This window comes from Pocillopora verrucosa, chromosome 14, assembly GCF_036669915.1.
Source record: "Pocillopora verrucosa isolate sample1 chromosome 14, ASM3666991v2, whole genome shotgun sequence".
NCBI lineage: Eukaryota > Metazoa > Cnidaria > Anthozoa > Scleractinia > Pocilloporidae > Pocillopora > Pocillopora verrucosa.
The window spans coordinates 7,694,937-7,717,493 of record NC_089325.1 but is presented as its reverse complement, the minus strand read 5'-3'; the positions used below and the strand labels follow the sequence as shown (position 1 = coordinate 7,717,493).

General features: G+C 39.5%; 1 protein-coding gene across 3 annotated transcripts in view; it reads left to right on the top strand.

Annotated features, from left to right (window-relative positions):
- The first annotated feature begins 2,232 nt into the window (after positions 1-2,232).
- The window catches only part of LOC131776539 (uncharacterized), a 38,392-nt gene continuing 18,067 nt past the window's right edge, over positions 2,233-22,557 (top strand). For 2 of the 3 annotated variants that reach the window (XM_066160937.1, XM_066160935.1), the window contains exons 1-22: positions 2,233-2,493; positions 9,780-9,892; positions 10,169-10,322; positions 11,716-11,967; positions 12,193-12,444; positions 12,670-12,921; positions 13,148-13,399; positions 14,048-14,160; positions 14,496-14,649; positions 15,514-15,765; positions 15,991-16,242; positions 16,607-16,716; positions 17,050-17,203; positions 17,753-18,004; positions 18,402-18,511; positions 18,643-18,796; positions 19,359-19,610; positions 19,996-20,105; positions 20,441-20,594; positions 21,146-21,397; positions 21,787-21,896; positions 22,232-22,385. In XM_066160937.1, the coding sequence (XP_066017034.1) occupies positions 2,331-2,493; positions 9,780-9,892; positions 10,169-10,322; positions 11,716-11,967; positions 12,193-12,444; positions 12,670-12,921; positions 13,148-13,399; positions 14,048-14,160; positions 14,496-14,649; positions 15,514-15,765; positions 15,991-16,242; positions 16,607-16,716; positions 17,050-17,203; positions 17,753-18,004; positions 18,402-18,511; positions 18,643-18,796; positions 19,359-19,610; positions 19,996-20,105; positions 20,441-20,594; positions 21,146-21,397; positions 21,787-21,896; positions 22,232-22,385 (4,021 nt within the window). In that variant the 5' untranslated portion in view covers positions 2,233-2,330. The remainder of the gene's footprint in view (positions 2,494-9,779; positions 9,893-10,168; positions 10,323-11,715; positions 11,968-12,192; positions 12,445-12,669; positions 12,922-13,147; positions 13,400-14,047; positions 14,161-14,495; positions 14,650-15,513; positions 15,766-15,990; positions 16,243-16,606; positions 16,717-17,049; positions 17,204-17,752; positions 18,005-18,401; positions 18,512-18,642; positions 18,797-19,358; positions 19,611-19,995; positions 20,106-20,440; positions 20,595-21,145; positions 21,398-21,786; positions 21,897-22,231; positions 22,386-22,557) is intronic. The other variant, XM_066160936.1, reaches the window with a different exon arrangement.

Genomic DNA, 22,557 nt, shown 5'->3' with positions numbered 1-22,557 from the left:
AATACTTTTATCATCTATTTTCCATATTGGCCTTTTTCATGGGAAGCAAAATCAAATTCGATAGCGGGAAACACCAAATTACATCAAGGCGTGACAAAAAAAGAAAGGTCAAATCCGATGAAATATTTAAAACACCAAACATGGTTAATCAGCCGCCAAAGATGTGTAAAATATGGCCAAGCGGCAGCCGAACGGATATGCAGAATCAACTGAAGACATTATTAAAATTATGTACGCGACGCAACAAAACAAACTGACATCTTGTCCTCATCGATTTTAGGACTTTGAGGCCCGTTTATTCAGTTCCAGCATATCTGCTCTGTGTGTGTGAGGTCTACAAAGATGTAGTTTGATCAATAAAGAAGCAAAAAGAAAGAAAAAACAGCATGATTATTTTAGCATACGGTCCCACGGAATATTTTTTAAATCGGTCGTTGGGATCTTTGTCATGTCGATTTTAAGACCTTGGCGCCTTTTTCTTTCCAATAAAGTATTCTTCCGCTCATTTCCCCTTCGTCTGTGCGGTCTTCAAGGCTTTAATTTTTTCCAAGGCTGGTGCGGAAAAAAGGAAAAACCAACCAGATCATTTTAGCCTACAGTCCAATGACAGACGCCATTTTTTAATTATGTTGATAACTCCATATACTCGGGCAAAAATTTTGGCCTTTGTGCCACACCCACCAGATATTTGAACAGAGAACAATAACACGACATTGGGGATAGGAGCAGATCTAGAATGGGAGGCAGGGGATGACGCGTTTAATTCAAGTTTTAATGCTTAAATACGTGGAAGCCTCTTTAGGTCAAGTTAGTTTTCATATGTCTTCCAGTTCGGCCGAAGCTTGAGGAAGAATAGCTAACTGGACAAGAGCGGTCTAGGCAAGACCGCGCTGGCAAAGCTATAGCCAATGTAAACCGCCAACATTAAATGGAGCTCTCTATGTTCAATGATAAAGTCAAGGCCATAATGAAATGTAGGCAGTTTAGCACGCATTTGAAATAAAGGCGCTTATGCATTTTTTACCATCAAGACCTGTCAATGATACACAGGATCTTTGCTAACTCTCGGACACTTCAATCAAATCAAGTTAATTGAGCTCAAACTCAAAACTCAGCTCAATGTCAGTATACTTAATCAGTCAGTTTGGTTTTCTGGTGAATTCACATCTATTGATCAACTACTCATTGTGTCACTCTAGTGCAGACATTAGTCGACAGAAAGGAACAAGATGTAAAGCCTGGGCTGTCACGTGAGAATTTCTCAAGGACAGATTGTCAGCTTCTGCTGTGTAGTAATTCCACTGCGTGATCTGGAAATAGACACGATGACCGGACACAAGAGCCGATGTTAGTGCCTGGCGCGATCCTGAGAGAGATGTACCTTTGCTATCGTGGGTGAAGACTTCCTTCCAGCATTCGTCTACAAACCATTCATTTGCAGCTGTGTCCTGGTTGTGACCTCGTGGCTGATAGATCCCAATGGTCTAGCGTGACAAGTCGCGCAATCCACTTGTAGTTACTACACTAAACCACCGGTACACGTTACTCTGAAATTGTATCAGATTACTGTTCGTTTTGATGCTTATGGAGTCCTATTTTCCCCTGAGACGAAGCTGATACCCTGACTGTTAAACGCGACATTCTGAAGCGGAAAGGCATACTTCCTAACAGTCACGCATCGAATTTTATGGCCACTCTTGGCACTTTTTACTGGGTTATTCAGATTCCCTTACACTATGTTGCCATCGGCCAAGTGGGAGAATGATGGCATGGAAACGAACACGGATTTCTGCACATACAGTCACTTATCTTTTTCGCTCCTCTTAGAATTTTAATTTTGTCATAGAATTCCCGGAAATTGGAGCCTGAGCAATTTGCAGAGGTGAAGGATAGGACCTTTCTGATTTTTTCGTTATGCCTCGTGAGGAGCTCATAGGAATTGAAAGAAAAGCTATCTAGCTGGTGTTAGTTCAATTGATATTATATTTTTGTTGTAAGGAAATTTAGATAGATATAAATTATCTATCAAATGGGAGGGAAAAATACTATTCTTCTATTTTTTTTCTAAGCGATAAAGCTCTACACCAAGATTCCTAGTGTTCATCCCACTAGACTAATTTTTAAAGACATGCAAAACATTTACCCTTCATGGTCCACCGTACGATTACGCGGATGACCTGTGATGACATAACCAAGATGCTCTAGGGTGATTTAACATTTCTGCGAATACCTAGAGTCAGGGCTTCAGAGAAGTTTCGGTTTCACGCGATGGGGACCTTGACTATCATATAGTTGTTTTTCGAAGTTTGGAATGCCATACCATTGTAAACATGGATAAAGATCGGACTTTACACGTTCGAGCTATCGGTAGAGAGATATCCAAGCAAGAATTAATGATATATTTCCAATCACGTAAACAATCTGGAGGTGGAGATATCAGCTCGGTGGACTTGGATGAAAGCGAAGCGGTCATTACATTCGAAGAAAGCGATGGTGAGTTGAAATTTCCTTTTAATGATCTGTTTAAATTTATTTGTTATCTTTCCCTCCGCGATGTGGTTTAAATTTCCCTTTTTTAACACTTCCTCTTTCACTTTCAAATGTTTCCAGATGTCCGTAAAAGCAGCACCACAAACTAACTGATCGTAACAATCAAATTTGTACATAATATGGCTGTAATGAAGCTTTCCCTGATCCAAAATATCGCAGAGAGCTATTTCTGAATGTACTTCACGTACAATTCGGGCGCGACTTACTCTCCAAGGGCGGCATTCCTGTTTACACGGAGCGTATTTACCATTTCATTTAATGACATGACGTGCCCGTGCCCGCACGTCCTTCCTAGTTTCTGTGGAGCTACTATGGTGCATAAATGACATTACGCAAGCAGTTTCACTTTAGCAGGAAGTTTTCGTTTTGGTCGGCTGTGAGGTTTCATACCTTTCATGATTGTTTTTTCCGATCCATCCCGATTGAGTAAGACCTATAGAAGATCAAAATGACAAGTAAAACTGATAAATAATACTTGTTTCGAAAAAAACAATGCGCATGTAGCTCTTTCGAGCGACAAAATTTGCTTTGGACTTAACGATAGATCATTCTCAAACACGATGCAAACTATTGCTGAACAAGGTAAACTGAGCTTTTCCTCTTGAGGCATGCAACATTGGAACTCTTCTTAATATCATTTTCAAGCGTTGATAAGTCACAAAATTTCAATGGAAGATTTTGTTTCAAAGTCGTACAATTCCTAGAATTTTCAACACAAAGCTACGCAATTTTAAACAACAATCGAGTGAAATAAATCTACCACGCAAGCTTCGTAAATGCCACGAATTGGTACGTTTTAGCTTCACTTTTCGAATGGTAAATCAGGACCATTTTGTTGATATGTCTTAAAGTACCTTTCAATTTTAAAGTCGACATTAAATAACTTCGCCGAAGGCAAAATTCTCAGAATTTTCAACACCAATCCACGCAATTTCCTCTGAATTCTATTGAACAACGATTTAAGTATACTAAAATGCGGTCTCGTACATGCAAATAACTGTTTCTTTTTGCGTTTCTAGGCAGCAAATTAACAATTCTTTGGATAAGCTTTGGTTTCGAATTATTTATGAAGTGGTTGTCTTTTCTTGTCCGCATGCCTAAAATCACAGATAGAGAAGTCTTGACTGTGCTCTGTTCTGCTCGGAAAGTTTATCCACTAAAAAACAAAATAGTTTTAGAATCATAAGTGTTATCTAAACAAATATCGGATTTTCTTAATAGGTTATTTGAGGTTTTCTGCATAGTTTCCCTCCATATTTACTGAACTTGAAGCTGTCCCATTACTGTCACGCGACAATGGTCTCGAAGACAACATTCTATTGACGAAACCAACGTGACCTCCCAAGCCTTACAACATGTTTGGCACGTTAAGTGTGACTACTAAGAAAACCAACACAATTCTTAGAATCGCTTGGCATTTCTAAACAAACATCGAATATACTCGATAGGTTTCTCTGGAGTTTTTAGTGGCATTTTGGTGAAAATTTCCAACTGCTGGCCATTTAGTCATTTGAGACCGTGTCCGGCTGTCTGATCAAAAGCGAACAATTTCTTAGTCGACAACCGAGCGATACTATAAGATGCTCAAGCTGGGAGAATGTTCGCTCAAAAAACAAATTTATTTTTGGAATCGCTTGACATTTCTCTGAAAACATCTGATATTCTCTTGAAGTTTGAAAGAATATTTCACTTGAAGTTTTGTAGAAATTTCTGAATGCCGGGTATTTAGTCTATTTCAGACCGTGCGTGGTTGTCAGGTACTTAACGCAAAAAAGGTTACGCAATTTTCTTGCTCTAAATTCGGCTAATAAATTACGATTGATTCAAGCATGCTGAACGACCACACGGTCTCGCACATGCAAGAGGAATGTTCTTTTTGCGCTTTTATGCAGCAAATTTACAATTCTTTAAATAAGCTTTGGTCTCCAAATTTTTCTTCTGTGGTCGTTTTTGTCTTGTCTTTTTCTTGTCCACAGGCTATGTTATAAAATAATTGGTTCGTGCTTTAGCTGTGCAAGTATCGAGTTCTGAATGCGCTCGGGAAGTTTGGAGAGCACTCAAGAAGTTGGAGTCGCTCTCGACGCAGTCTAACGGAACCCAGTTCAAACGGTCATGGTAGTTGATAATAGTTGACAAAATCACGAAATGCGATCGCGTAATTGTAAACAAATTTAGCGCGCGCTGGGGTCAGCAATCTCGGTGGCATTTCAAATTATAATCAAGAAATAATTGGTTCGTGCTTTAGCTGTGCAAGCATCGAGTTCTGAATGCACTCGGGAAGTTTGGAGAGCACTCAAGAAGTTAGAGTCCCTCTCGACGCAATCGAACGGAACCCAGTTCAAACGGTCATGGTAGTTGATAATAGTTGACAAAATCAAGAAACGCGATCGTGTAATTGTAAACAAATTTAGCGCGCGCTGAGGTCAGCAATCTCGGTGACATTTCAAATTATAATCAAGACATTTCGAATTGAAGATACTGTAGCCTTTATACCAGGGGATGATGTGAATGGACTGCGAAACATTCTGCGAAATTTATCATTTTACCATTTGCTATTTCGGGTTGAGTCCGTCTTTGGCAAAACTGCCGACCGAAAAACTATCATTCATCCGCTCGTTCAAACGGAAAAAAAAACTGTCATCAACTACCATGTCAAATTTGAACATGTCCAAACTACATGATAGTTAATGATAGCCGATGATAGTCGATGACAGAGCATGATAGTTCGTGTTAAAACGCGTGCGATAGTTGAAACTATCATCAACCATCATGACCGTTTGAATGCGTGCATTCATAACTCGACGTACGCTCGCTAAGCATGAACCAATTCTTACACAACTACTATTTGATTACTTCACTCAAATAATTTGTGCAATCCCTTGGATATACAGCTTTGAAAAATTTGTGAGCACTGATTAAAAAATAGCACGTGATCATGTTCCTTCTCAGGGAGGGAAGGTTTTTCTTTCCCCCTTTTTTTAGCGTTTATATGGATACACCCGTTTTCAAAAACGCTACAATTTGAAAATATGCATAAAGTATACACATCATATATTTTTTCAAAATGCAACATTTTTGAAACATTATATATATATATATATATATATATATATATATATATACATATAAGTGAAAGAATCAAAGAGGACGCATCGATTCTCTGTTACTCTGAGTTTCGCGCCTAAGCGCTCGTCTGACAGAAAGTTCTGTCTGACGAGCGCCTAGGCGCGAAACTCAGAGTAACAGAGAATCGATGCGTCCTCTTTGATTCTTTCACTTATATATACTCAGCTCTGCTACCACAGCATTCACAGCATTGAGCACTTTATGCCAAGGTAGACTCTACCCCACATTTATATGTATATATATTCTACGGTGTTCCACTCTGTTTCCATTGTTCCATTATTGTAAAGGCATAGGGTAAAATATGGACTGGACCATTTTTTGGACCATTTTTTGGACTATTTTTTGGACTATTTTTTGGACCATTTTTTGGACCATTTTATAGGGGGGAAGCACACCTTAGTACTCAGGGAGGGGTGGGATACAGTCTACTAGTACTGGGGGAGGGGTGGAAGGCAGAGTGTTATTACTCAGGGAGGGGTGAGAGAAGGACTATTGCTAGGCAGGGAGAGGTGGGAGGTGGATGTAATAGTAAACACTACTTGTTAATGCGGCTTTTACTCGATCGTACAAATTATCTTCATCGGTTTTTCGACTGACGTTTTGAATGTTCTTCATTTTTGTCGTCCTGCGAAAGCGAAACTGCCACGTGAACACGGGACTTTGATTTCTATTGAAAATATCGCGTTTAAGATCCTCTACTGTTGAGTTATGCCTGTGCCTTTTGAGTCGACTTGTGTACCATCAGTTGCTTCACGTTTCCCTTTCTGTATACAGTGTGTAATTACTAAATTTATCTATCTTCCTTTTGTCATTCATCTTATCAGACGAGATCGCGAAATTTCCGGTCCGTAGCCCTTAACTTAGCAGCATATAGAATTCACGAGCGCTCTTGCAATTTTAATGTCTATACCTTAACTATATAAAATAATCAGCAAACGATTTCGAAGAGGAATCGATATTCTCGTATCGAGCAAAAGCACTGCTTTGCATGTAATATGGGAAAGATGGGAAAGCGCAAATATCGATTTTATCTGTTTCACAAACAAAGGAGTTAATCATCAACACCGGAAATAGCGACCATGTATTCCTCGCGACTCTCTTACGTTTGTTTTCCAATTTGCTCGGGCCGCTGCCAATCACTTCTTGTGTAAAAATCTACGTAACCTGCCAAGTGGAAGTACGGTGGCTACTGTTGCTTGCCGATATTTTCCGTCAGCAAAACGTAGAAGTCAGTAAATGTGACCGATTCTGCCCGGAAAATTTTATGGTCTGGAGCTTGGATATGTCAAGAGAGTTTCATTGACAGCTGGATTAATTACACCCCATATTGTGAAACCATTATGAAGACATCGCGCTTTACTTCGCTTTTTTTGTCACATACAAAAAGGGAAACGTGAGGCAACTGAAAGATGATTCATGCTAACCCGTCGGTATCACTCAGCACTGGCACAAGTCGATCTAACAGGGACGAATTTTGTCGGCGATGCGTTTGAAAATTTGTCCGCCTCAAAAAATTGTCGAGTCAGGACAAACCATTCGCACCTATTAAAGTGTTGGTAATGACAAAAAAATTTGTCTATGTTAACAATTTTGTCGCTAGCGCGGATAGGTCCATAGTCACATACAAAAAGGGAAACGTGAGGCAACTGAAAGATGATTCACAAGTATCACTTAGCACTGGCACAAGTCGACCAAACAGGCACACGCATGACTTAACAGTGGAAGATGGCGATATTTTCAATAACAATTATAGTCCAGTGTTTAAGTGCCAGTTTCGCATTCGCATGACAAGAATGGAATAAACACTACGACCCAGCACAAAAATTTTTGACATACTAATAGTCGGTCGAAAAACCGCTCAAAACAATTTGTATGATTCAATGAACACTCGATAATTAGTAGTAGTTACTCATACATAAACCTCCCACCCCTCCCTGCGAACTGATAGTTCGTCCTCCACCATCCCTCCCTGAATGCTGATAGTCTGCATCCCACCGACCCCTGCTAATGGTTAGCCTCCCCCCCCAAAAAAAAATGGTCCAAAAAATGGTCCAGTCCATATTTTACCCTCTGCCTAGGGGCGTAGGGTAAAATATGGAGTATTTTTTCAATAGGGGGGGAGGCAGAACATTACTTCTTAGGGATGGGTGGGATGCATACTCTCAGTTCTCAGGGAGGGATGGTAGGCAGATTGTTGCTACTAGTGGAGAAAGAAGTACTAGTACGCAGGGAAGGGTGGGAAGTTGATATACTGGTAACTGCGACTGATTTATGGAGTGTTCATTGAATCATACAATTTATTTTGAGCGGCTTTTCGACTGATTATTTGTATGTCAAAATTTTGCGCTGGGCCGTAGCGTTTCTTTAATCTTTTGTAATGCGAATGCTAAACTGGCACTTAAACACTGGACTATAATTGTCATTGAAAATATCACCAATTCCATTCCTGTTTTCGATCCTCCACTATTAAGATATGCATTGTGCCTGTTAGGTCGACTTGTACCAGTGCAAAGTGATACCAACGGTTTAGCATGAATCATCTTTCAGTTGCCTCACGTTTCCCTTTAATATGTGACAAAAAAAGCGGACGAAAGCGCGATGTCTTTATAATGGTTTCACAGCACGGGGTGCAGTTAATCCAGCTGTCAATGAAACTCTCCTGACATATCCAAGCTCCAGATAATAAAATTTTCCGGGCAGAATCGGTCACATTTACTGACTTCTACGTTTTGCTGACGGAAAATATCGGTAAGCAACAGTAGCCATTGTACTTCCACTTAGCAGGTTACGTAGGTTTTTACACAAGAAGTGATTGGCAGTGGCCTGGGCAAATTGGAAAACAAACGTACAGGAGTCGTGAGGAATGCATGGTCGCCATTTCCGGTGTGGGAGATTAACTCCTTTGTTTGCGAAACAGATAAAATCGATATTTACGCTTTCCCATCTTTCCCATATTACATGCAAAGCAGTGCTTTTGCTCGATACGAGAATATCGATTCCTCTTCGAAATCGTTTGCTGATTATTTTATATAGTTAAGGTATAGACATTAAAATTGCAAGAGCGCTCGTGAATTCTATATGCTTCTAAGTTAAGGGCTAAGGACCGGAAATTTCGTGATCTCGTCTGATAAGATGAATGACAAAAGGAAGACAGATAAATTTAGTAGTTACACACTGTATACACAAAGAGAAACGTGAAGCAACTGATGGTACACAAGTCGACTCAAAAGGCACAGGCATAACTCAACAGTAGAGGATCTTAAACGCGATATTTTCAATAGAAATCAAAGTCCAGTGTTTACGTGGCAGTTTCGCTTTCGCAGGACGACAAAAATGAAGAACATTCAAAAAGTCAGTCGAAAAACCAAAGATAATTTGTACGATCGAATAAAAGCTGCAAGTAGTGTTTACTATTACATCCACCTCCCACCTCTCCCTGCCTAGCAATAGTCCTTCTCTCACCCCTCCCTGAGTAATAACACTCTGCCTTCCACCCCTCCCTCAGTACTAGTAGACTGTATCCCACCCCTCCCTGAGTACTAATGGTGTGCTTCCCCCCTATAAAATGGTCCAAAAAATGGTCCAAAAAATAGTCCAAAAAATGGTTCAAAAAATGGTCCAAAAAGTGGTCCAAAAAATGGTCCAAAATGATCCAGTCCATATTTTACCCAATGCCTTATTGTAAATGTAAGAGCAATACGACACCCTCTCTCTGATACAATCCACACAACCAAAACAATCTCTGGTGTAAAATGGAATGAGCAAATGATCTTAATTTTTTCTTAAAAGTCTCAGATTTTAAACGTGTGGTAATCATACTCTGTATTTTCTGTCAGTGTCAGTGCAGATATTCCCTGGTCCCGTGTGCATATTCTCTCGTTGAAAACAAGTTCATTTTAATTCACTGCGTTTATTCTCCAACAGTTGTTTCCTATGTTTCCTCGCCATTTGTTGACCCACACTTTCGTTAACAAATCATTATCAATCATTCATTGATACATACGTCAGTTTCTTTATAGGTTACATTCAATTTACAGTTTGTAGGTGTAATACAAGTAGTTGTCTTACTTTCATTTTGTTTTGTCTTTGTTCACTTTGTTTAGTTGCACAGAATGTCATAGGAAGAGCGCCACACATTATAAATGGGACAGAGGTGGAAGTTTCCTACCAAACATTCACGGAAGAGTTCCAGCCTGAGGAAAGATCAGTAAATAAGGTTAAGTCCCCTTCTTAACCTTCATAAAGCTTACCATCATTTATCTTTCAACAAGCACCGTTTAGTCCAAAGGTTGACCATGGATTCTCACAGCATGACCTCAAATATAACTTAAAATAACAAGCCTAAGCCGGCTCTAAAGGAATTTTTCAGATTTTCTTGGTATATTGGCCATAAGTTGCAAAGAGTCGCCCCAAGAATATTACATACAAATTCATATTTCACTATATAAGGCATGTAGGTCTTTGGTCACGTGTATTTCTCGTGCTCTTCCAGACCTGTATTGTTATTGTTCGTGGTCTACCTCAGGATGCAACGGAAGACACTGTTTTGAATTACTTTGAGAACTCAAAGCGTTCGAAAGGCGGCGCCGTTGAAGAAGTGAAAATCGCAGGCAATGTAGCACGAGTGAAGTTTGAGTCATCTGAAGGTAATCTAAACAATATAATGACCTTTTTAAGATCGATTTTATTTTCGCATAAAGCGGAGGACGTATTAAACAATTATTCCATGATCCATGGATATGAGACGATAGATATCCAAGAAGTTGCCTTTATTCATCTCAAATTCAACAAGCACGAGTGGAATAATTGATATGTTAAAATAGCCCCAAATTATAGAACAATCTTCCCAACTTTATTTTGTAAGAACAAAAGGAATGTTTCAGTGCGCGAAATTTTTTTTGGTTGCGTTTTAATTTTGACACGTACACTTATGATGGCTAAGCCAATAAAAACTCTTGAATTGCATTACCTAAGGATCCATATTTTGATAATTAACCATTATTCCATGAGCGCGCGTTGGACATGAGATGGTAAATAGCCAACGAGGCAAGTGGCGCCGAGTTGGCTATAACCAATCTCGTATCCAATAAGTGCGAATGAAAAAATTGTTGTATCAAATTTCATAAAAATCCTGAACGTTCGGATATTCCGAGCTCTTTTCAACACTGCAAAAGTTGACGCAATGCATTTTCATATAAGCTGACTTGGAATATGAGCTGATAACTGGAGTCGAGTGATCCAATCAGAACACTAGAAATGCAATATTCGGAGTTGAAAATTTAATAATAGTCGTTATAACCCATCCATTAATTTCAAGTGATTCTATCGGCCACATTACAACACGTGGTGCAAAATCAATGACAGCTATAACGTAATAATCCCTGTTTACGTCGATATTTTCCTCTGATTTTTCCGTCGAAAACAAACAAGCCAGCGAGGAAAACCCAACACAATAGTTTCGTTTTTTCGTCTTTATTACTTTGCACCGCAAAGAAATGTGCTCGTTTTATGGAGTAGAGTGATAGTAATATTACTAAAAAAACCGATCTCAAATGCTCCTTCGGAAAGTACAAAAAAGTCAACAAATTTGTTGTCAAAGCGATACGAAAATAAGTGAAGGTGATGTCCTTGGCTGGGAGACTGTCCTCAAAATTTCACATTTTCCTCACAAATTTCCGGCTCCCCGACCAGATATACATCTTTCGGAAAACATCTCTGCCGTAGACATTATAAGCCGAAGTACAAGCCGCCTTTAGGGGTTTATATACTTATTACTATTTGTAGATCACTAGTATATTGCTGTTGTTGTTTCTCAATGTTTTTGTAGTGCTTGTTCCTATCGGATAAACACCTTAGCTATTACATAATCTTTATTCTATTGGTTAGCACACCCTTGACCGCAGTCACGTGATTCATGGTATTCTAATAAAGCAGTTGTGTAGAGCACTTAGCCTGTGCACGCGTTACACTATAGTAGTATATAACGAGCCCAAATATACAACATTTTTAAACACTAATCTCATTTTGTGTTCTCGGTAGTGGCACAAAGTGTTGTCAAGCATGATCAGCATATCCTGAATGGTGCTACACTTCATGTCAGTCTCGAATTGCTTGATAATGCTGAAAATACAAGCAAAACTATCCAGATAACTGGCCTTACTGCGCAGAGTACTGAAGACTCCATTCGCAACTACTTTGAAAATGAGAGACGTTCTGGGGGTGGAGAGGTAGAAGCTGTGACTTTTCTGCCGGAAGAAAATGTGGCTCTTGTGACTTTCAAAGATGTTGAGGGTGAGTTTTTAACTGTTAGCTCGTGTAATTTTTTTTTATTTTTTGCGTTTTTCAGTCAAACGGAGGTAAGTGCGGGGCGCACGCAAAGTGCGAGTTAGGCGTGAGGGCAGAGCACTTAGCCTGTGTAGAGCACTTAGCCTGTGCACGCGTTACACTATAGTAGTATATAACGAGCCCAAATATACAACATTTTTAAACACTAATCTCATTTTGTGTTCTCGGTAGTGGCACAAAGTGTTGTCAAGCATGATCAGCATATCCTGAATGGTGCTACACTTCATGTCAGTCTCGAATTGCTTGATAATGCTGAAAATACAAGCAAAACTATCCAGATAACTGGCCTTACTGCGCAGAGTACTGAAGACTCCATTCGCAACTACTTTGAAAATGAGAGACGTTCTGGGGGTGGAGAGGTAGAAGCTGTGACTTTTCTGCCGGAAGAAAATGTGGCTCTTGTGACTTTCAAAGATGTTGAGGGTGAGTTTTTAACTGTTAGCTCGTGTAATTTTTTTTTATTTTTTGCGTTTTTCAGTCAAACGGAGGTAAGTGCGGGGCGCACGCAAAGTGCGAGTTAGGCGTGAGGGCAGAGCACTTAGCCTGTGTAGAGCACTTAGCCTGTGCACGCGTTACACTATAGTAGTATATAACGAGCCCAAATATACAACATTTTTAAACACTAATCTCATTTTGTGTTCTCGGTAGTGGCACAAAGTGTTGTCAAGCATGATCAGCATATCCTGAATGGTGCTACACTTCATGTCAGTCTCGAATTGCTTGATAATGCTGAAAATACAAGCAAAACTATCCAGATAACTGGCCTTACTGCGCAGAGTACTGAAGACTCCATTCGCAACTACTTTGAAAATGAGAGACGTTCTGGGGGTGGAGAGGTAGAAGCTGTGACTTTTCTGCCGGAAGAAAATGTGGCTCTTGTGACTTTCAAAGATGTTGAGGGTGAGTTTTTAACTGTTAGCTCGTGTAATTTTTTTTTTATTTTTTGCGTTTTTCAGTCAAACGGAGGTAAGTGCGGGGCGCACGCAAAGTGCGAGTTAGGCGTGAGGGCAGAGCACTTAGCCTGTGTAGAGCACTTAGCCTGTGCACGCGTTACACTATAGTAGTATATAACGAGCCCAAATATACAACATTTTTAAACACTAATCTCATTTTGTGTTCTCGGTAGTGGCACAAAGTGTTGTCAAGCATGATCAGCATATCCTGAATGGTGCTACACTTCATGTCAGTCTCGAATTGCTTGATAATGCTGAAAATACAAGCAAAACTATCCAGATAACTGGCCTTACTGCGCAGAGTACTGAAGACTCCATTCGCAACTACTTTGAAAATGAGAGACGTTCTGGGGGTGGAGAGGTAGAAGTTGTTATTTTTCGGCCGGAAGAAAATGTGGCCTTTGTGACTTTCAAAGATGTTGATGGTAAGTCGTTTGGTACAAGTTACATTTTGCTTTTAAATCTAGTAAGGGCTGCTCTTATCATACATTAGAAAAGATGAAGAACTGTCGTATTTATTCAGCACAATTCCGCGTTGGTTCTGTTACATTGCGAGCAATCTGGCTGTGTCCTTCTTTAAAGTGGTGTGAGTCACAACCAATGGTACTTCAGTAAAGCCAGTGCATTACTTTGTATGTTTGTTTCAAGTTAGGCTCCCACTACTTCTCCACCCATTTAATGGATGCTTCCCAACTTGAAGTGGATGAGTGGTTCCTCCCAGTCCTTAAATGTTATTTTGTTCAGATTAACTAGGAAAGATGAAACATTCTTCTTGTCTAATAGTGAGATGTGATGCATGTCTTGTCGCAAGTATGGGACCAAGAAAAAATCTTGAGTCCCTGAGGAATCTCTCCGCAGATCCTTGGATTTCTCGCTTCGATGAAAAGCAATTGAACTTATTTCCATATTGATAACAATCCAGCAATCCTATCCTTTCAGTGATCAATCCATCAATTGATTCATATCTTTATAATTTTGATTTTAAGAAAAAAACCTTATTGTTTGATCTATTTTGTTCCTTTCTTTTCACTTCATTTGGTTAATCATTGTAATTTTTGTTAATTGTTTGACAGTTGCAAAGAAGGTCCTAGGTAGAACACACACTTTGAATGGAACAATAGTGGAAGTCTCATGCCATTCAATCATTGACGAGTTCCAGCTGGCTAAGGGCGGATCAGAAAATCAGGTTAGACCCACAGTTTAACCATTTAAACTTTATACTGTGTTTCCTTTCGCGCCGAGCATTAGTTAGTCGAAAAGTTTCCTTTTGATAACGCCTGGCATGAATTCATTCGAGCATACATTGCACAATGTCAAAGCTTCAATGTCTAAAAGTGGTGTATTTGATGGTCCTGTAAACCTTTCCTTGGAAGAGTAAATTAATCTCTGAAAATATCGTTCCTACAGTTAAAAACATCGTTTCTTTTCTGTTATTTTTGCTTTTGTCTTTGTACCGAAATTTTATATTATTTTCTCATGAAAATGTTTGTTCCGTCACATGTATCTCTCGTGCTCTTGCAGACCGGTGTTGTTCTCTCTCAAGGACTACCTCAAAATGCAACGGAAGACACGGTTTTGAATTACTTCGAGAACTCGGGACGGTCGGGGGGCGGCGCTGTTGAAGAAGTGAAAATCAAAGGCACTGAAGCACGAGTGCTGTTTGAGTCATCTGAAGGTAACTTTATAACATGTGTAGCTGGCGTTTGGCATTTTAGTCCGCGAGAGGTCTGAAAAGGTTCGTGCCGTGCCTCTAAAATAATTATTCATTGGGCAATGCTACCAACTGAGCTACAGAGCCTCATGTTAAGAGGGAGCCTGCTGTTTTGTAAAAGGTCTCTGACAGCAATTATGATAAATGACGTTTTCACTTGCGGATGATATACAGGAAGTGAAATATGTTAATACGTGGAGACTCACTAACGAGAACAAAGAACCCACCTAAATTTGCCTCGCTCCCAAGATGAGGCTGCATAGCTTAGTTATTTTATACTCCCAACTACCCCAAAGAGAATACTGCGCGAACGTCATGTAAGCCTGGTTGTTTCAAGTTTATCTTTCTGTCATTTCGTCTTTTTCGAGGGTCAATTTTTCATTTTTTAATTACATTTAACATTACATTACAATTACATTTTTTAATTTCATTTTTTAATTACCCCCAGGTGTATATATATATAATATTAACTTTTTTTATTTGATATAATAACTGTTCCTAAAAGAAAATGGTCCTGAGAATTTTGGGGCGACATTTCTTTACACTTGTAACCGCTTAAAAAATTATACGGTCATGTGCCAGCTGAAGGGAATATTATTTTAGGTCATTTAACTTAAAAGTATATACTTCCTTCTCTTTCGAGGCCAAAGGTCAGGGTGTTATTCTCTACAACTGAGCACGTATCAGTCCTTATCATTCTTAGATACAGAAAATATAGTTGATGTTGTTTTTAGTTTTGCTGTTGTTGCTCTTGCTCTTGCTCTCGCTGAAAAAATATTTATACTCTAAGATTTCAAGGATCGTCATTTAAATGCTTTTTCTTTGTAGTGGCACAAAGTGTTGTCAAGCATGATCAGCATATCCTGAATGGTGCTACACCTCATGCCAGTTTCGAATTGCTTGATAATGCTGAAAATACAAGCAAAACCATCCAGATAACTGGCCTTACTGCGCAAAGCACTGAAGACTCCATTCGCAACTACTTTGAAAATGAGAGACGTTCTGGGGGTGGAGAGGTAGAAGCTGTGACTTTTCTGCCGGAAGAAAATGTGGCTCTTGTGACTTTCAAAGATGTTGAGGGTGAGTTTTTAACTGTTAGCTCGTGTAATTTTTTTTTATTTTTTGCGTTTTTCAGTCAAACGGAGGTAAGTGCGGGGCGCACGCAAAGTGCGAGTTAGGCGTGAGGGCAGAGCACTTAGCCTGTGTAGAGCACTTAGCCTGTGCACGCGTTACACTATAGTAGTATATAACGAGCCCAAATATACAACATTTTTAAACACTAATCTCATTTTGTGTTCTCGGTAGTGGCACAAAGTGTTGTCAAGCATGATCAGCATATCCTGAATGGTGCTACACTTCATGTCAGTCTCGAATTGCTTGATAATGCTGAAAATACAAGCAAAACCATCCAGATAACTGGCCTTACTGCGCAGAGTACTGAAGACTCCATTCGCAACTACTTTGAAAATGAGAGACGTTCTGGGGGTGGAGAGGTAGAAGCTGTGACTTTTCTGCCGGAAGAAAATGTGGCTCTTGTGACTTTCAAAGATGTTGATGGTAAGTCGTTTTTAACTGTTAGCTCGTGTAATTTTTTTTTATTTTTTGCGTTTTTCAGTCAAACGGAGGTAAGTGCGGGGCGCACGCAAAGTGCGAGTTAGGCGTGAGGGCAGAAGGGCAAAAAAATTAGCGCTTCTGACCCCCACGAGGGAATCTTACTGCAGATGCTTGGATTTCTCCGCTGGATGATCTGCAATTGAACTTATTTCCACATTGATGACAATCCAGCATTCCTATCCGTTAGGTGATTGATCAATTATAATTGCTCCAATTTTTTATGAGTTTCGTTTTTGGAAAAAAAGATTAATTATTGTACGTTCTGTAAAATGTTTCTCTTTTTTCTTTTTTCTTAATTGTTTGACAGTTGCAAAGAAGGTCTTAGGTAGAACACACACTTTAAGTGGAACAACAGTGGAAGTCTCACGCCATTCAATCACTGACAAGTTCCAGGCTAAGGACGGATCAGGAGATCAGGTCAGACCCACAACTGAACCTTTTAAACTGCCTACTGTGTTTCATCTCGCATGAAGCATCCCTGATTCGAAAAGTTTCTTTCAGTCACTCTAGCATAAATTCACTGGTGCGTACATTGCACAATTTCAAGGCTTTAACTTCTAACAGCGGTTTATTAATGTTCTTTGTAAACCTTTTTCTACCAGGATCAAGCTTAGTTGAGATAATATCGCCCTTACTGTTAAACACATTGTCTTCGTTTCTTATCCTTGCTTCTGTCTTTGCGGTGAAATTTTATTTGAATTTCTGGAGAAAATATTTGGTCTGTCTCATGTATCTCTCATGCTCTTGCAGTCCCGTGTTGTCATCGTTCAAGGACTACCTCAAAATGCAACGGAAGACACTGTTTTAAATTACTTTGAGAACTCGAGGCGGTCGGGAGGTGGCGTTGTTGAAGAAGTGAAAATCAAAGGCAATGAAGCACGAGTTCTGTTTGAGTCATCTGAAGGTAACTGCAAAGCATTCAGAGCTGTCTGATAAGGCTTCCTCGCTCAGTTATTTCTTGTGCCTAGCTACTAGCAAGGAGAATTGGGTTCGAACCCCATCAAAGCCGAATTGTTTCAAGCTCGTTTTTCTGTGATATCCTCATTTTCGAGGATCATTTTATGTTCAATTATCCCAGGCCATATACGTCACATGTATAATGTTAATTCGATTTTATAATCTTTTTTGCTAAAAGAAAATGGTTATGAGATCTTTAGGGACGACATTTTTTTGACACCTGGCGTAAACAATCATGCGACTATGTGTCAGATGAAAAGAAGACGTTTTTCAAGCTCGGCTAATTTTAAATTGTAGTCTTCTGTCTCTTTCCAAGCCCTATTGAATTTGATAGGTTTTTATTCATTAAATCTGAGCACCTATCATTCGTTGTCATTTCTACATAAAGAGAATATAGTTAATGTTGTTGTTATTGTTGTTGCTGTTTCCCTAACTGGAGAAAAAAATTACACTCTAAAATCTCGTAAATACTGACCTCACTACTTGTTCTTTGTAGTGGCTCAAAGTGTGATAAAGCATGATCAGCATATCCTGAATGGTGCTACACTTCATGTCAGTCTCGAGTTGCTCGATATTGCTGAAAATACAAGCAAAACTATCCAGATAACTGGCCTTACTGCGCAAAGTACTGAAGACTCCATTCGCAACTACTTTGAAAATGAGAGACGTTCTGGGGGTGGAGAGGTAGAAGCTGTGACTTTTCGTCCGGAAGAAAATATGGCTCTCGTGACTTTCAAAGATGTTGAGGGTGAGTCTTTACTGTTAGCCTGCAGAACAGGTGTTATTTTTTTTTACGTTTTTCAATCAAACGAAGATAACTGAGGGGCGTGCGCGAAGTGCGAAAAAGGTGCGAGGGAAGAAGGGCAAAAAGATTAACGCTTCTGGCCCCCGAGAGGGAATCTTACTGCAGATGCTTGGATTCTCCGATGGATGATCTGCAATGGAACTTATTTCAACATTGATGACAATCCAGCATTCCTATCCGTTAGGTGATTGATCAATCAATTGGTCCATTTTTTTATGAGTTTCATCTTTGGAAAACAGGATAACTTATCAGTATTATATGTTCTGTAATATGTTTCTTTTTTTTCTTTTTTCTTTTATTTCTTCAGTAATTCATTCAACTTTTCTTAATTGCTTGGCAGTTGCAAAGAAGGTCTTAGGTAGAACACACACTTTAAATGGAACAACAGTGGAAATCTCACGCCATTCAATCACTGACGAGTTCCAGGCTAAGGACGGATCAGGAGATCAGGTCAGACACACAACTGAACCCTTTAAACTCGGCTTGTTTCATATCCTTGCGTCTGTCCTTGTGGTGAAATTTTATTTGACTTTGTGAAGAAAATATTTGCTCTGTCTCATGTATCTCTCGTGATCTTGCAGTCCCGTGTTGTCTTCGTTCAAGGACTACCTCAAAATGCAACGGAAGACACTGTTTTAAATTACTTTGAGAACTCGAGGCGGTCGGGAGGTGGCGTTATTGAAGAAGTGAAAATCAAAGGCAATGTAGCACGAGTTCTGTTTGAGTCATCTGAAGGTAACTGCATAGCATTCAGAGCTGTCTGATAAGGCTTCGTCGCTCAGTTGTTTCTTGTGCCCAGCTACTAGCAAGGAGAATTGAGTTCGAACCTCATTAAAGCCTGAATTGTTTCAAGCTTGTTTTTGCATTGATTTCGTCATTTTCGAGGATCATTTTATAATGTTCAATTATCCCAGGCCATATACGTCACATGTATAATGTTAATTCGATTTTATAATCACTTTTACTGAATGGAAATGGTTGTGAGATCTTAACGGACGACAGTTTTTTGACACCTGGCGTAAACAATCATGCGATTGTGTGTCAGATGAAAAGAAGACGTTTTTCAAGCTCAGGTAATTTTAAATTGTAGTCTTCTGTCTCTTTCCAAGCCCTATTGAATTTGTTAGGTTTTTATTCTCTAAATCTGAGCACGTATCATTCGTTGTCATTTGTACATAGAGAGAATATAGTTGATGTTGTTATTATTGTTGTTGTTGTTGCCCTTGCTGGAGAAAAAAATTACACTCTAAAACTCTAAGATTTCGTAAATACTGACCTCACTACTTGTTCTTTGTAGTGGCTCAAAGTGTGATAAAGCATGATCAGCATATCCTGAATGGTGCCACACTTCATGTCAGTCTGGAGTTGCTCGATAATGCTGAAAATACAAGCAAAACCATCCAGATAACTGGCCTTACTGCGCAAAGCACTGAAGACTCCATTCGCAACTACTTTGAAAATGAGAGACGTTCTGGGGGTGGAGAGGTAGAAGCTGTGACTTTCCGGCCGGAAGAAAATATGGCTCTCGTGACTTTCAAAGATGTTGAGGGTGAGTTTTTTACTGTTAGCCTGCAGATGAGGTGTAATTTTTTTACGTTTTTCAATCAAACGAAGATAAGTGAGGGGTGCGCGCGAAGTGCGAAGAAGGCGCAAGGGGAAAGGCAAAAAAATTAACGCTTCTTACCCCAAGGAGGGAATCTTACTGCAGATGCTTGGATTTCCCCGATGGATGATCTGCAATTGAAATTATTTCCACATTGATGACAATCCAGCATTCCTATCCGTTAGGTGATTGATCAATCAATTGGCCCATTTTTTTATGAGTTTCGTCTTTAGAAAAAATATATATTTCTTGTAAGTTCTGTGTTAAGTTTCCCCTTTTTCTTTTCTCTTATTTATTCAGTAATTCATTAAACTTCTTAACTGTTTCACAGTTGCAAAGAAGGTCTTAGGTAGAACACACACTTTAAGTGGAACAACAGTGGAAGTCTCACGCCATTCAATCACTGACGAGTTCCAGGCTAAGGACGGATCAGGAGATCAGGTCAGACCCACAACTGAACCCTTTAAACTGCCTACAGTGTTTCATCTCGCATGAAGCATCCCTGAGTCAAAAAGCTTCTTTAAGTCACTCATAGCATAAATTCACTCGTGTGCACATTGCACAATTTCAAGACTTTAACTTCTAACAGCGGTATATTAATGTTCTTTGTAAACCTTTTTCCTGCCAGGATCAAACTTAGTTGGGATAATATCGCCCTTACTGTTAAACACATTTTCCTTGTTTCATATCCTTGCGTCTGTCCTTGTGGTGAAATTTTATTTGACTTTCTGTAGAAAATATTTGGTCTGTCTCATGTATCTCTCGTGATCTTGCAGTCCCGTGTTGTCTTCGTTCAAGGACTACCTCAAAATGCAACGGAAGACACTGTTTTAAATTACTTTGAGAACTCGAGGCGGTCGGGAGGTGGCGTTGTTGAAGAAGTGAAACTCAAAGGCAATGTAGCACGAGTTCTGTTTGAGTCATCTGAAGGTAACTGCATACAATTCAGAGCTGTCCGATAGGGCTTCGTCGCTCAGTTGTTTCTTGTGTCCAACTGCTAGCAAGGAGAATTGAGTTCGAACCTCATTAAAGCTTGAATTGTTTCAAGCTTGTTTTTGCATTGATTTCGTCATTTTCGAGGATCATTTTATAATGTTCAATTATTCCAGGCCATATACGTCATATGTATAATGCTAACTCGATTCTATAATCACTTTTACTGAATAGAAATGGTTATGAGAACTTAACGGACGACAGTTTTTTGACACGTAGCGTAAACAATCATGCGATTATGTGTAAGATGAAAGAAGACGTTTTTCAAGCTCAGCTTATTTTAAATTATAGTTTTCTGTCTCTTTCGAAGCCCTATTGAATTTTTTAGGCTTTTATTCTCTCAATCTGAGCACGTATCATTCGTTGTCATTTGTACATGAAGAAAATACTGTTAATGTTGTTGTTATTGTTGTTGTTGTTGTCCTTGCTGGAAAAAAGTTACACTCTAAGATTTCGTAAATACTGACCTCGCTACTTGTTCTTTTTAGTGGCTCAAAGTGTTGTAAAGCATGGTCAGCATATCCTGAATGGTGCTACACTTCATGTCAGTCTCGAGTTGCTCGATAATGCTGAAAATACAAGCAAAACCATCCAGATAACTGGCCTTACTGCGCAAAGCACTGAAGACTCCATTCGCAACTACTTTGAAAATGAGAGACGTTCTGGGGGTGGAGAGGTAGAAGCTGTGACTTTTCGTCCGGAAGAAAATATGGCTCTCGTGACTTTCAAAGATGTTGAGGGTGAGTTTTTTACTGTTAGCCTGCAGAACAGGTGTAATTTTTTACGTTTTTCAATTAAACGTAGATAAGTGAGGGGCGCGCGCGAAGTGCGAGTTAGGTGCGAGGGCATAAGGGCAAAAAAGTTAACACTTCTGACCCCCAGGAGGGAATCTTACTGCAGATGCTTGGATTTCTCTGATGGATGATCTGCAATTGAACTTATATTCACATTGATGACAATCCAGCATTCCTACCCGTTGGGTGATTAATCGATCAATTGGTCCATTTTTTTATGAGTTTCATCTTTAGAAAAAATATATATTTCTTGCAAGTTCTGTAATATGTTTCTTTTTTTCTTTTCTCTTTTATTCATTCAGTAATTCATTCAGCTTTTCTTAATTGTTTGGCAGTTGCAAAGAAGGTCTTAAATAGAACACACACTTTAAATGGAAAAACAGTGGAAGTCTCACGCCATTCAATAACTGATGAGTTCCACACTAAGGACGGATCAGGAGATCAGGTCAGACCCACAACTGAACCCTTTAAACTGCCTACAGTGTTTCATCTCGCATGAAGCATCCCTGAGCCAAAAAGCTTCTTTACGTCACTCATAGGATAAATTCACTCGTGTGTACATTGCACAATTTCAAGACTTTAACTACTAACAGCGGTATATTGATGTTCTTTGTAAACCTTTTTCCTGCCAGGATCAAGCTTGGTTGAGATAATATCGCCCTCACTGTTAAACACATTTTCCTCGTTTCTTATCCTTGCGTCTGTCTTTGCGGTGAAATTTTATTTGACTTTCTGAAGAAAATGTCTGGTCTGTCTCATGTATCTCTCATATTCTTGCAGACCCGTGTTGTCATCGTTCAAGGACTACCTCAAAATGCAACGGAAGACGCTGTTTTGAATTACTTTGAGAACTCGAGGCGGTCGGGAGGTGGCGTTGTTGAAGAAGTGAAAATCAAAGGCAATGAAGCACGAGTTCTGTTTGAGTCATCTGAAGGTAACTGCATAGCATTCAGAGTTGTCTGATAGGGCTTCGTCGCTCAGTTGTTTCTTGTGTCCAACTGCTAGCAAGGAGAATTGGGTTCGAACCTCATTAAAGCCCAAATTGTTTCAATCTTGTTTTTTCTGTGATTTTGTCATTTTCGAGGATCATTTTGTAATGTTCAATT